Raw genomic sequence first — 10,938 nt, 5'->3', positions numbered from 1 at the left:
GCAAATGTATTCTTCACCAGGGCATGGATGAGCCAGACTATAGGGGGACATGGTGAGGAGGAAAACACGCATTTTTAGATTTTTTTGCATGAATTGACTATTTGTAAAAACGTAGACGCAGTGTAAGTGTAAAGTGTAAGGGTTCCAGGACGGGGCTGTAATGATAGACCTGTCAGGGAAGAAAAATGTTCCTTCAACAAAAAAATGTGTTCAACTTAAGAATGTCGTCATTACGCAGAAGTGCAGAGGCCGGTGTTAGTAAACCTTATGCGAGTCACCAAGTGAGAAATTAAACCATTTTGGCGTTTTCTTTGACCTTTTGGCTGCTTTTACAGCTGGATGCAGTACCACTCCTATCCAGTCTGAAGGGGGCAGCAGAGCGGGCTCTAATCTTCCCGACTAGCGAAGAAGAAGAGGAGGGGGAGGATGAGCGGTAGGCGAATATACACAGAAGAGGAACGTTAATTTATTGTTATCCATGCAGGGAATGAGAAAGTGAGTTTAATTGTCCTTCTCCAACCGTTTAGTTTAAAGAATATTTAACTGTGTGTTATATATAAAGAGACGCCTGCCAGCTAAATGGACCTGTTAACTGTACTTCTGTTTTGGTTGGTCTGAGTACATCAGGCTACATTCAATATCTAACTAGCAACCTCTGTGGCGGGATAAACGTTCACTTACCGGCACGTTTTACCCACAAGACGAGGCAACATTAACCAGCCATCGACTCACTAAGTGAAGGTAAGATTCATTCAATGTCTCGAATAATTTATGCCTGCAAAGTTAAGAGAAAACGCCAAATTACAGGTCTGAGGTTGACCTGTACTCATAGCCAGTAAGATAGATGCCCCCAGTCTTAGACCATCAAGTTTGGTGATGAGTTTTGATGGGATAATGGTATTAAATGGCGAACCCACCATGTTGGATGAGGACAGTGTGTGTAACATGGAAGATGAAGTGTTGCTCTTTTGTGTTGTTTTTTTTTTTCAGTTTTTTTTACATATTTCTTAAGGATTCCCAGTGTATGCTTGTGTAGCTACTGAACATATTGAGTTTTATTTTACATTTAAAAGCCACCCCTTAGTCAAAAGAGGTTGATATTCACCCGAGCTACACAAGTGTCCTCCCAGTCTGCCTGAGAAGAAATTCCTCCTCTTGCTCTCCACAGTTTGTTTAGTTCTTATCCGACAATTCTTTGGTGTGTTTTTCTATCAAATCAATTTCAGTTTTATTTATAAAGCGCCAAATCACAGCAAATGCCATCTCAAGGCACTTTAAATATAGGAAGAAACATCCATCGGAAGCAGAACCAGGAAGGGTGTTTTTTAAATAATAATTATTGTAATTTTCCTGTTGTCACGTTATTTGTCGCAAAGCTCCTCTGATCTTCATGGCTTCATCGGATGTCGGCATGCAGGAGATGAACGAGGTTGTTATCGTCACCATCCCAGAATCTGTGGGCGATGACCTCCCCTCTGTGGTGGAGGAGGACAAAGCCGTGCTGGTGACCGAAGAGCTAACGTCTCAGGCTGGGTAACGTGTGCACACCACACACACAACTTTGTGGTCATCAGCAAAGACTAATTTAGCAGAATGACTAAAACAAAACAGAGTAATGTTTTTTTTTTTTTCATCTGAAGAAATGCAAAGAGACGATAAAAGAATGTAACAAAATTACCACAAAGACACCTGAATATACAGTAAAGACCTTAAGGAGACTGAACACAACATGAGAGATAACTGCAGGGAGATGCAAGCCAAGAGCAAAGATCAACAACTAAATATGCAGAATGTTTTTAAGAGATGCAAAACGGCTACTAAAGATTGTTTTTAGTTATTTTATATTGATGTTTGGTTGTAATATGGCTGGACATGTATGTTCATAAAGCAGCAAGATAGCCTAAAATCAGAGCTTCTTCTTCATCACTGTGGCTTTATGATTGTATGTCAAGTACCAGAGAGGGATTTAGGACGCAGATGCAGGGTCGTGGTTTCAAGAGGTTTATTATTATAAACACGAGATCACGGCACTGCAGGGCGCTCTCCCGGCAGTGCAAACGAAACAGGCTAGAAACGCCTAAGCGCTCCCCTCTGTAACTAAGGTGGAGGAGGAGCACGGCTATGAAAATTAACAAATGTAAAATCTCTCCACAACGGGAGGAAAACAGTAACGCTATGAACACTTAACAAAGCAAAGTCACACTCTCAAAGTGAGGCGGAATGAAACAAAGGCGCACTCTTTCAAAACAGAGGCTCTATCAAACTTTAGCTTTAACTTAAAGGCTCTCCTTTAATGGAGGCGACTGTAACAAGTAAGAACGAAAACTCACTCCGTGAAAATGGAGGAAAAACAAAGGCGATGAAACTTACCGTTCAATAAATAACTAAGGCTGTGGAATAAATTACAAAACAAGACGCACCACAGGAGAGTCGCTCACTGCAGGCTCATTGAACGAGGGACAAGACAAGGAGAGTGGCTCGTAGTGTAGCTCGAAAAGAGACAACATACTGGCACAAGACAAGGGAAACGCAGACTATTTGAACACACGAGGGACCAAGGGGAACAGGTGAAAACACTTGGAATCAGGGAAGACAATCAGACGCTTGACACGGGAGGAAGGGCAAGTTACCTGAAACGAGAGGACAAGGTTAGTGATCTTTCAAAATAAAACAGGAAATGACGAGACAAGACGTAAAATGGAAAATAAACCGTGACATTATAATTTTAAAGTAGTGTTTGATCTCATCCACACAGCACATGTATTCTGTACCTGAATTAAAACATTTGAACCAATATGATTGAATCAGTGGGAGCCAACTCCTTGTTTCCCTGTAAGTAGACAGAAAAACTGGTGCCACGTGGGAAAAGTAGAGTAAACTTTGTCCACACAGAAACAATGAAAACAATTTCAAAAGATTTTCACTTTGAAAGGTTTAAAAAAAAAAAAAAAAAAAAAGTTTTTCTGACTAAAAGCACAGTTCACATGCGAATGAGAGGTGCACGAATGTGTGATTTTTAAAAAAAGCAAGTTTATTATTCCATAACATAACTGCTGCTTTAATGAGCTGATAAAACCAGAAAATTTACATTTCTGAGAGTTGCCAAAATGATCTAAAGCAGGTTTTTCAAAGTCTGAGACAGTGAGTCCCCCTCAGATGAAGTCTGGAAGAGAGATGCCACCTTTTCTCTAAATTCCTGGATACTTATCAGTTTGTGATCGTGTTCGCCAATATAACTTACATAAATGATCTCTCCTATAGTGGTTATCAGTCTCTGACTTTCCCAGAACTCATCTTAGCTCTTCGACCACATCACCATCTTATTCTTTGGAAACTAATGTAACATTTCCTCACCTCCATTCACCGAAACTCCTCGGGAAACTGTTTGGAGCCTCCTGGGGAGGTCCAGTTTTCTAATTTGAAACCTTGTGGCCATTCCAGGGAGGATGTTCTCACGGTGGCTCCAGTGGAAGCAGAAGCTGAGGCCAACAGAGCAGATTGTTTGTTAAAGGAAGAGGCGGTTATCGGTAATAAAATGAGCCAATTCACATTTCTGTTTCTACATGAGATTTTGTTGGTAAATAATGAAATATTGTGTAAGATTCTTTTCTTCTTACACTGTAATGGTGTTTTTAGATCATTTTCCTGTGTTCTGTGTAGTGAAGTTATCTGAGGAGGTGGACGTAGAGGCTGATGTCTTCTACCCGATCACCTGTGGAGATGCCAAAGCCACTTTGGTTTGGAAGAAGTTCGTCTGCCCTGGCATCAATGTGAAATGTGTCCAGGTGTGCATTTGATTGTGTAGAGTCTTGTTTCTCTGCACACTAAAAGATGATGTTTGTGATAAAGTGGAACTTGTTTTTCCTCTGCTCTTTGTTCAGTTCAACGAGCAGCTCATCAGCCCGAAGGAGTTTGTGTGTTTAGCTGGAAAATCCACGTTAAAGGACTGGAAAAGAGCCATCCGCCTCAACGGCACCATGCTCAGGTCAGGGCTGCCTCAGAAGTACACTTCATGTTACAGGCGTCTTTCCTGTGCAGCATTTATCTGAAAAATGTGGTTTAGTTCATTATTAGATTAAAATTCATGCAGATTTTATCACTGTGCAGAAGAAGAATTCAAATTAACTTTATTCCAGCTTTTATCTTTAAAAGAAATTAGAAACACCGCTTGTAATAAACTTTGATTGGCTATTTTTTTTACAGTAAATGTAATAACTTGCTTAAAAAAAACAGCATTTACCGGAAAAAAACAGACTTTTCTAGAACTTCAAAGTATATTTACAGACAGTAAACAAAATGTACTTTTGGAACAAAAAATTAATTACATGAGATTGAGAGGAACGTATTCGACTTAATTCTAATTTAAAACATTTAAACAAGTATGGATGGCTGTAATAAACAGCTCAGGGCAGTCCAGGTTCTCCTCTGGCTCCCATGTGTTGTCAGCATCTGTAAATCCGTTCCATGTCAGGAAGAATTCCACTTTCCCATTCACAAGTTGCTGGTCAAGAACTTTTTCCACAACTAATTCTTCAGGCTCCTCCAGGGTAATATTCTGCTTCTTGCCCATTTTCCCTCCTTAAAACTACAAGAAAACTGTGACTGATGCCTGCCTTTTTTTATTTTAAAGGAAAAATGTAAAAATGGTCAAATGAACACAGAAGCTTGCTATAAATTCCTTCCTTAGATGAAATAAAACAGGAGTTTGGAATTTCTGAAAGCTGAATTTTCAGTTTTTCCCCCCAAATTATTTATGATAAATGCATTTAAGATGGAATAAATACGACCCTAATCTGCTCCCCTGTGTGTGGGGATCTTAGAGCCCACAGCATTCTGTCTTTTTAATGAGCCGCTTCAGCCTCATGATGTGTTTTCCTTCAGAATAACCTAACAGAAAAAAAGCATCCTGTTGCATGAAGGGAAGCCATCAAATGCCTTCTCGTAGACGGTGTCTGTTTTGGTAGTTTATTGTCCAGTTTTATGCTCACGCCCATGTAAGATGTACTGCCACATAAACTCTTTACACCCATACTAGTTTTTTATCAGTTGAGAGTTGTTGCTTCGGTGAAACCTCATCTCCCCCCAAAGGAAAAACTCATACAGACGTTTATCACTGCTGTAATTCTTTATAATTGGGCATCGATCAGTCTTCTGTTTCTCCAAAATACAGCAGCTCGTCCGGTTTCAACTGGTTTTACAAACCCCGATCACACAACTCCGGTCTTGTCTTGCCTTCATTGGCTCCCAGTCTGTTTTTGGATTTATTTTAAGGTTTTTAAACTAACTATCACCGCCCTACTTCTCTGAGTTTCTCCACATTCACATCCCAATTAGAGCTCTTAGGTCAGCCAACCTCCACATCTGTACACTTCAGTCTTTCATCACTTTCAGATCACTGATGAACACGCATCTCTTCTTCTGGCATTCTGTGCTCTGCCTTCATTTTGTTTATTGTCTTTTACTGCAGCGTACAGTGTTGTGTTTTAATGATTTTACTTAATTATTACTTAGTTTTAGTCTTAGTTGGTATTTGTTTTAGCTGGTTTTATTGGATTTTATTGTCTTTTCTTAGTTATTTGGTCAGTAAATAACAAAGAAGAGAAGAGCACTAAAACATAAGGAGAGACAGATTTAAAGCACGAATAAAGATGACTTCCTTAAGAAGTAAGAATTAAATGATGAAATTATTCAGTGTTAAAAAAATAAAACACTTGTTAAATTTGGTCATCTTGACTTAAAGGTTTTAATATCCAACTAAGTGGTCTGGACTATGGATGGAGAACGTATTGAATAATGTGATTTTAAACCTTTATAGAGGCTTTATTAATCTAAAGTTACGTTTGGGTGTGTAGTGATCGTATATCGACAGGAGCGCCCCGACCCAAAGCCTCCCAGCTTCATCGTAATGAGACGATTAATCTTATTCTCCTACTCTTCACTGGTTCTAATTTTGTGGCCGATTCGTGTCAAATTAAAACATAATAAAATATTAAAAAGTCTATTCTTTTACAAATAAACGGCCAAAGTGAGTCCAGTAACTTTGACTCTCACTTGTGTTATTTTGGGGATAAGAGTAAATGCTGCAATGTAACAGTAAACAAAGACACTTCTGTGAATGTTGCACCAGTATTTAGCCCTCATATGATACGCTTTATTGCCCCTGTAGGGAAATTAGTCTTGGACTGTACGTAGTTAGCTGCCATCTAAATTAAGAACACACTGGCTTTGTTATTGCACAACCCGTGACTCTGAAGAAAGTTAATTCAAGATCTTGATTGAGTTTTTAACCTTTTTAGTTCACATTTGACGGTAAAACACTGTCAGTGCCTCACTGACAACAATCTGCTCATATATGGACTGTAAAGAGAGGGTTTCAGTGTAAAGTTAGATTTTATTTACTAGTTTCACAGATTTGATGGCTTCAGTTAAAATAAATAGGACTTTATTGAGGGATCCTGAAGCGTTGGTGAGATGGCTGCTGCCTAAAATCTAGTTTAGTACTGCTTAATTTACCCTTTAAAACATAATGTACGTGGGCTAAGATGGATGGTGTTACTGAGAGCTCATCTCAGCAACTACTTCCTCTCAAGTGGTTGACCTGCATTTGAGAAATGAACCTCTAGATGGCACAGTTCCCTCAGTAAACAAACATCCTGATGTCCTTAAAGCCTTTCACCTCTTATTTCACAGGAAAATCATGGACTCAGGTGAGCTGGACTTCTATCAGCACACGAAGGTGTGCTCCAACACCTGCCGCAGCACCAAGATCGACCTGGTGGGAACTAAAGTGTCCATCAGCAACGATCAGACGGCCGACCTCATTTCTGCCACCACCTCCTCAGCTGACTGTAAGTTCTGCAGCTTCAGCCATCGGACCAGTTCTGAGTTCAGAATGAGCTCCAGTTTGCATTGGCGAACATTTTTACCTTTTGGGAAACAAAGAAAAGCTTAATTGTGTTTCAGAAGTTTGAATTACAGTTGATCTCAATTTAAATGCATTACAAAAGTCTACCACATGGAGGTTTCATATAAAGACTTGAAGTCTTTACACATGAAAGTTGATTTTTGTGTATTATTTCTTATTAAAATATGATCTTATGATATTTTTCACACCAAAGGTGTAAAAACTTTGTTTTCTGGTTGCATCAGGTTATTGAAGCGCCATCAGTTTGCATTTTGAGCTGTTTTGCTGTCTGTGTTGTAGTGAACGGAGCAGCTGTCTCATTTTCAGAGGTGGCGGAGGAAACTTCAGAGTGGGTCACAGCCATTGGAGGTGATCAGCAGCCGAGATACTCGCTCACAATCATGTCGAACTCACTTGGTGACAGCAGTGTTATTATCTGTGTTATCTGTACAGTATTTATATATACGCAGTGTGTGTGTGTGTGTGTTTACCCAGAGGACTCTGTGATGTTCTGGCGTGCGGTAAAGGAGGCGGGGCTACTGGAGGATGTGGTGGAGGACTTCCAGAAGGAGCTGCAGGAGGTCCTGAAAGGTCTGCAGGAGAGAGTGTGTGATCCACCGCTTCAGGTCAAAGGTTAGACCCACACACAGGTGCTTCCTGATCCACCTGCAGATCAGTTTGACACTTCGTTCACCTGGAAGCTGGTTTGTGTGATAATGATAATAGTGCATCTATTTATGGAGCATGAAAAAGCAATATTACGGTAATCTTGTTAACATCAGAGAAAGACAAGAACATTTAAACAATTGTTTTTCAGTTTTATTTTGAAAACTCACCACTCTAAAGTTTGTATAACATTGAGGCAGGGGATGGAAATGGATCTTTTGCTGGACCTCCAGAGGATAAATTCCCTGAGGGCTCAATGAATGTGTGGGTACTTGTGGAATGATGAGGTCAGTAAAATCTCTGAGCTCTGCCGTTGGATATTTTAAAATCGGAGAACCGTGGCCTGGGATTTGGAAGAGCTGACGTTCATCCCGGCTGCGAACCAGCTCCTGTGAAGCTGAAGGTCAACAGAAGCCAACAGAACAACAACATCTCTGAAAAGCAGAGATGTAACCCTGAGGTTCCCAAACCAGACGCCCTCCATGACAAAGGGCAGAGCTCGTGGAGTCACACCGTAAAGAAGTTCAGCTCTTATTTTGGTTATAGAGTGACCGAATAGCTCAAACACGACACCGGCACCCCGACTCAGTTGTAAGTCTTCTCCAAGTTGACTGAACACATGCAGACTGGATGTCAAATTCCCATGACCTCCTCAGTGACTTTTAACGGGCTCCAACCGAAGGTCACACATCCCTCCAGTTTTGGCTTCTCTTCATTTTGCTGGCAGCAAATTTTAGAATTAATTTAAAAAATGTTTAGTTTGAACTTTTAGGGCCCTGCATGGTCAAGCTCCTCTTTTCCATCTCTGACCTGCTGAAACCTCATTCTTCTTCTTCTTCCCGGACTCTGAGGTCAGCAGGTCAGAGGTCGCTGCTGGCCCCACGCACTCAGGCTTTCCAGGCAGTGACATCGAGGTTGTGGAAATCTTTCAAAAAGCACCTAAAGACATTTTTATACAACAAGCTTTTGACTAACTTGGTGTTTTTATTGTTATGACATGTTCAGCTTTTATTTCTTGTGAAACACTTTGTGATTTGTCTTTGAAAAATGCAACATAAATAAATTTTACAGACTCACTTTTTTTTTTTAAAGACTTAAAATAGATTAAATAAAAAGTCCTAATGTTGGTGATAACACGCTGAAAGAGGAATTCATGCAGCTGTAATGCGTCTTTATGAGTTTTTAATTTCCAGTTGTGTGCAGCACTTTGTTTCGGCTGTGGTTGTTTTAAAGTAATAAAGTCGGTCTGGTATGTTATGGCAGAGCAGCCAAAGCTATGAAGTGGGACGACCTGCTCTGAATAGATCTGCTTGTTTTTCAGATGCTGTTCTACTCAACAACATAGTGCAGAACTTTGGGATGTTGGACCTGGTGAAGAAGGCTCTGGCCAGTCATAAGAGCCAGATGGACCATTACAGAGAGCAGTACACCCGCAGCCTTGCCGGTCAGAATCCTTCAGAGAGTCCCCACAGTGCAGAGGGAATCAGGCTCTTGCTGTAAATGTTGGGAAAACCTTGATGTGTCTCGGTACTTTTGTGTCTTTGCAGCTTTGGAGCAGCAGTGTGACGAACACAGGAAACGAGCCAAAGAGCTGAAGAATAAATCGCAGCACCTCAACAACGTCCTGATGACCCTCACCCCGGTGCCTTCACCGCAGGCGCCCAAACGTCCCCGACTGACTCGCGCCGTTTCTGGCCCGGCCACAGTCAACGCCGCCGCCACCACGCAGATTACACTTCCCCTCAACCAGCTGAGCGGCCTGCAGCTGGGGAAGGTGCTAACTGTGGCAGGAGCCCAGGCAGGCGCCAACCTCAGCGGGTACACCCTCCTGACTTCCCAGCTCTCTGGGTCGGAGCTGGCGGCAGACACGTCTAACCTGACCGTGCTGTCCACGGCGGCGGGTCAGGAGGGCACGGCGGGGTCCGCCTTCGTTAAAGTGGTCGGCCCTCAGTTCCAGCTGGTGACGCTCCCGCTGACCGCCACACAGGGCGCCGCCGTCCGGCAGCAGGTCGGCAGCATCAGCGTGATGGATGCCGCCGCCTCTGCTGAGGATTCACAAGAGGGACGCCAGACTGATGGTGATGATGAAGGTCAGCCAGAGCAGGCCGCAGAGGAAGAGGCGGGGCAGCAGTGAGACGGAGAACAGCTGCCGTGTTCCCTCCTCACAGATGGCGGCTGACTTCTCTCTGAACTGGAATTAATTAGCATTGTTTGTGCTGGCAGAGTCGTGCACAGTCTGACTTTTACACATTTCCCGCTTCGCATCGATTAAAGACGAGCAAGAAAACGAGCTGTGCACTGATCACGTGTGCGGAGTGTTGTCTGTAAATATGTGGTTGGAATATGGATTTGCTCTGTTTAACCTTGAGCACAGTGGCATTGCTTCATTTGGTATTAAATGCTCAGTTTCTAAGAAAAAGACGTGCGTTATTACATGATTGAACCAGGGGACACACCTGGTTTCTTACTTTAAGCTGACAGAGTTCAGTTCACAGCAGATGTGACGATATAAACAACAAACTCTTTTCAGGGCTTCATGTGGCGAGGAGAAACCCAACAACTCACCTTTAAGCAGGCGGGTGAGAACAGTGAGCTTTTCAGGGGAAGAATCGGACAAAGAAAGGCTGCTTTGCCATGCTGGGTTGAAAAAAGGACCACGACACATCCAGCAGGTTAGACGGATCAGAACCACAGATACCTGCAGGAAGGTAAGTTCATTCATCTGCAACATTCCCCCTTCAGAGACTAAAACAGTTGACACTTAGAGAAACACAGCAGAAGTTTGTCAGTCTTAAAACTATGTGCCTCCGACTCGGTTTTGAAGCGCTGAAATTGTCCTGCAGCTCTTTGGGCCCCAGATAAAAGCTCGGTTTCCAATCCTGCTTCGCTCTATAGTCGCCTAACATTTGTGTGCATGTACATGATGAAGGTGTTACATCCCACAACTGTAGGTGGAGCCAAAGCCATATTCTCTAGTGTTACTTTAACGAGTTCACCTTAATTTTTCATTCTTCCGTTTAAAACAAACACATTCAGTTAACAATTAACAGAAAATATGAAAACCAAACTGCTCTATGAAGTCCTGCTCTGTGGTTTCTGTGTCGGTTTCTCCATCTCGGCTCTGGTTTAGTTACTTCTCAGTGCCTTGGTTTGGGCTCTGTTCTGTACTGTTGTTTGATCTTTATTCCTGGTGTTCAGTGTTAGTTTCTGTTGGATTCTCGTTTCCTGTCTTTACTCCTTGATGTCATCAGTCATCTTGGTCTTGTCCCCTGGTCTCATTCACACCTGCTCCTGATAATCACTCCCCTTTCGTCATTCAGCTCATCAACCCTCCCCGTGTTTAAAGCTCTCCGGTCACCTCAGGTATT

At 42.2% G+C, this 10,938-nt stretch overlaps 1 protein-coding gene across 2 annotated transcripts; it reads left to right on the top strand.

The window, feature by feature from the left end:
* The first annotated feature begins 385 nt into the window (after positions 1-385).
* Positions 386-9,963, top strand: gmeb2 (glucocorticoid modulatory element binding protein 2). 2 transcript variants are annotated; one of them, XM_072367534.1, is made up of 10 exons: positions 386-495; positions 1,377-1,533; positions 3,442-3,527; positions 3,637-3,785; positions 3,882-3,985; positions 6,691-6,848; positions 7,205-7,273; positions 7,400-7,537; positions 8,892-9,014; positions 9,118-9,963. In XM_072367534.1, the coding sequence occupies exons 2-10, from the start codon at positions 1,391-1,393 to the stop codon at positions 9,702-9,704; spliced, it is 1,557 nt and encodes a 518-aa protein (XP_072223635.1). In that variant the 5' UTR covers positions 386-495; positions 1,377-1,390; the 3' UTR covers positions 9,705-9,963. The 2 variants fall into 2 exon arrangements, with proteins under 2 accessions (XP_072223635.1, XP_072223636.1); XM_072367535.1 differs by having other exon boundaries at positions 397-741; positions 3,661-3,785.
* Positions 9,964-10,938: the final 975 nt, after the last annotated feature.

This window comes from Leuresthes tenuis, unplaced genomic scaffold (assembly GCF_036924035.1).
Source record: "Leuresthes tenuis unplaced genomic scaffold, fLeuTen1.0.hap1 SCAF_16, whole genome shotgun sequence".
Taxonomy (NCBI): domain Eukaryota; kingdom Metazoa; phylum Chordata; class Actinopteri; order Atheriniformes; family Atherinopsidae; genus Leuresthes; species Leuresthes tenuis.
This window is presented reverse-complemented; position numbering and strand designations above follow the sequence as displayed.

Excerpts from the sequence above, each read along its gene's own strand:
- gmeb2 (XM_072367534.1), top strand. The coding sequence starts at position 1,391 with ATGGCTTCATCGGATGTCGGCATGCAGGAGATGAACGAGGTTGTTATC. Across the intron at positions 1,534-3,441 it reads GAGCTAACGTCTCAGGCTGG|GGAGGATGTTCTCACGGTGG; the intron begins GTAACGTGTGCA and ends TGGCCATTCCAG. Across the intron at positions 7,274-7,399 it reads GTGGGTCACAGCCATTGGAG|AGGACTCTGTGATGTTCTGG; the intron begins GTGATCAGCAGC and ends GTGTTTACCCAG.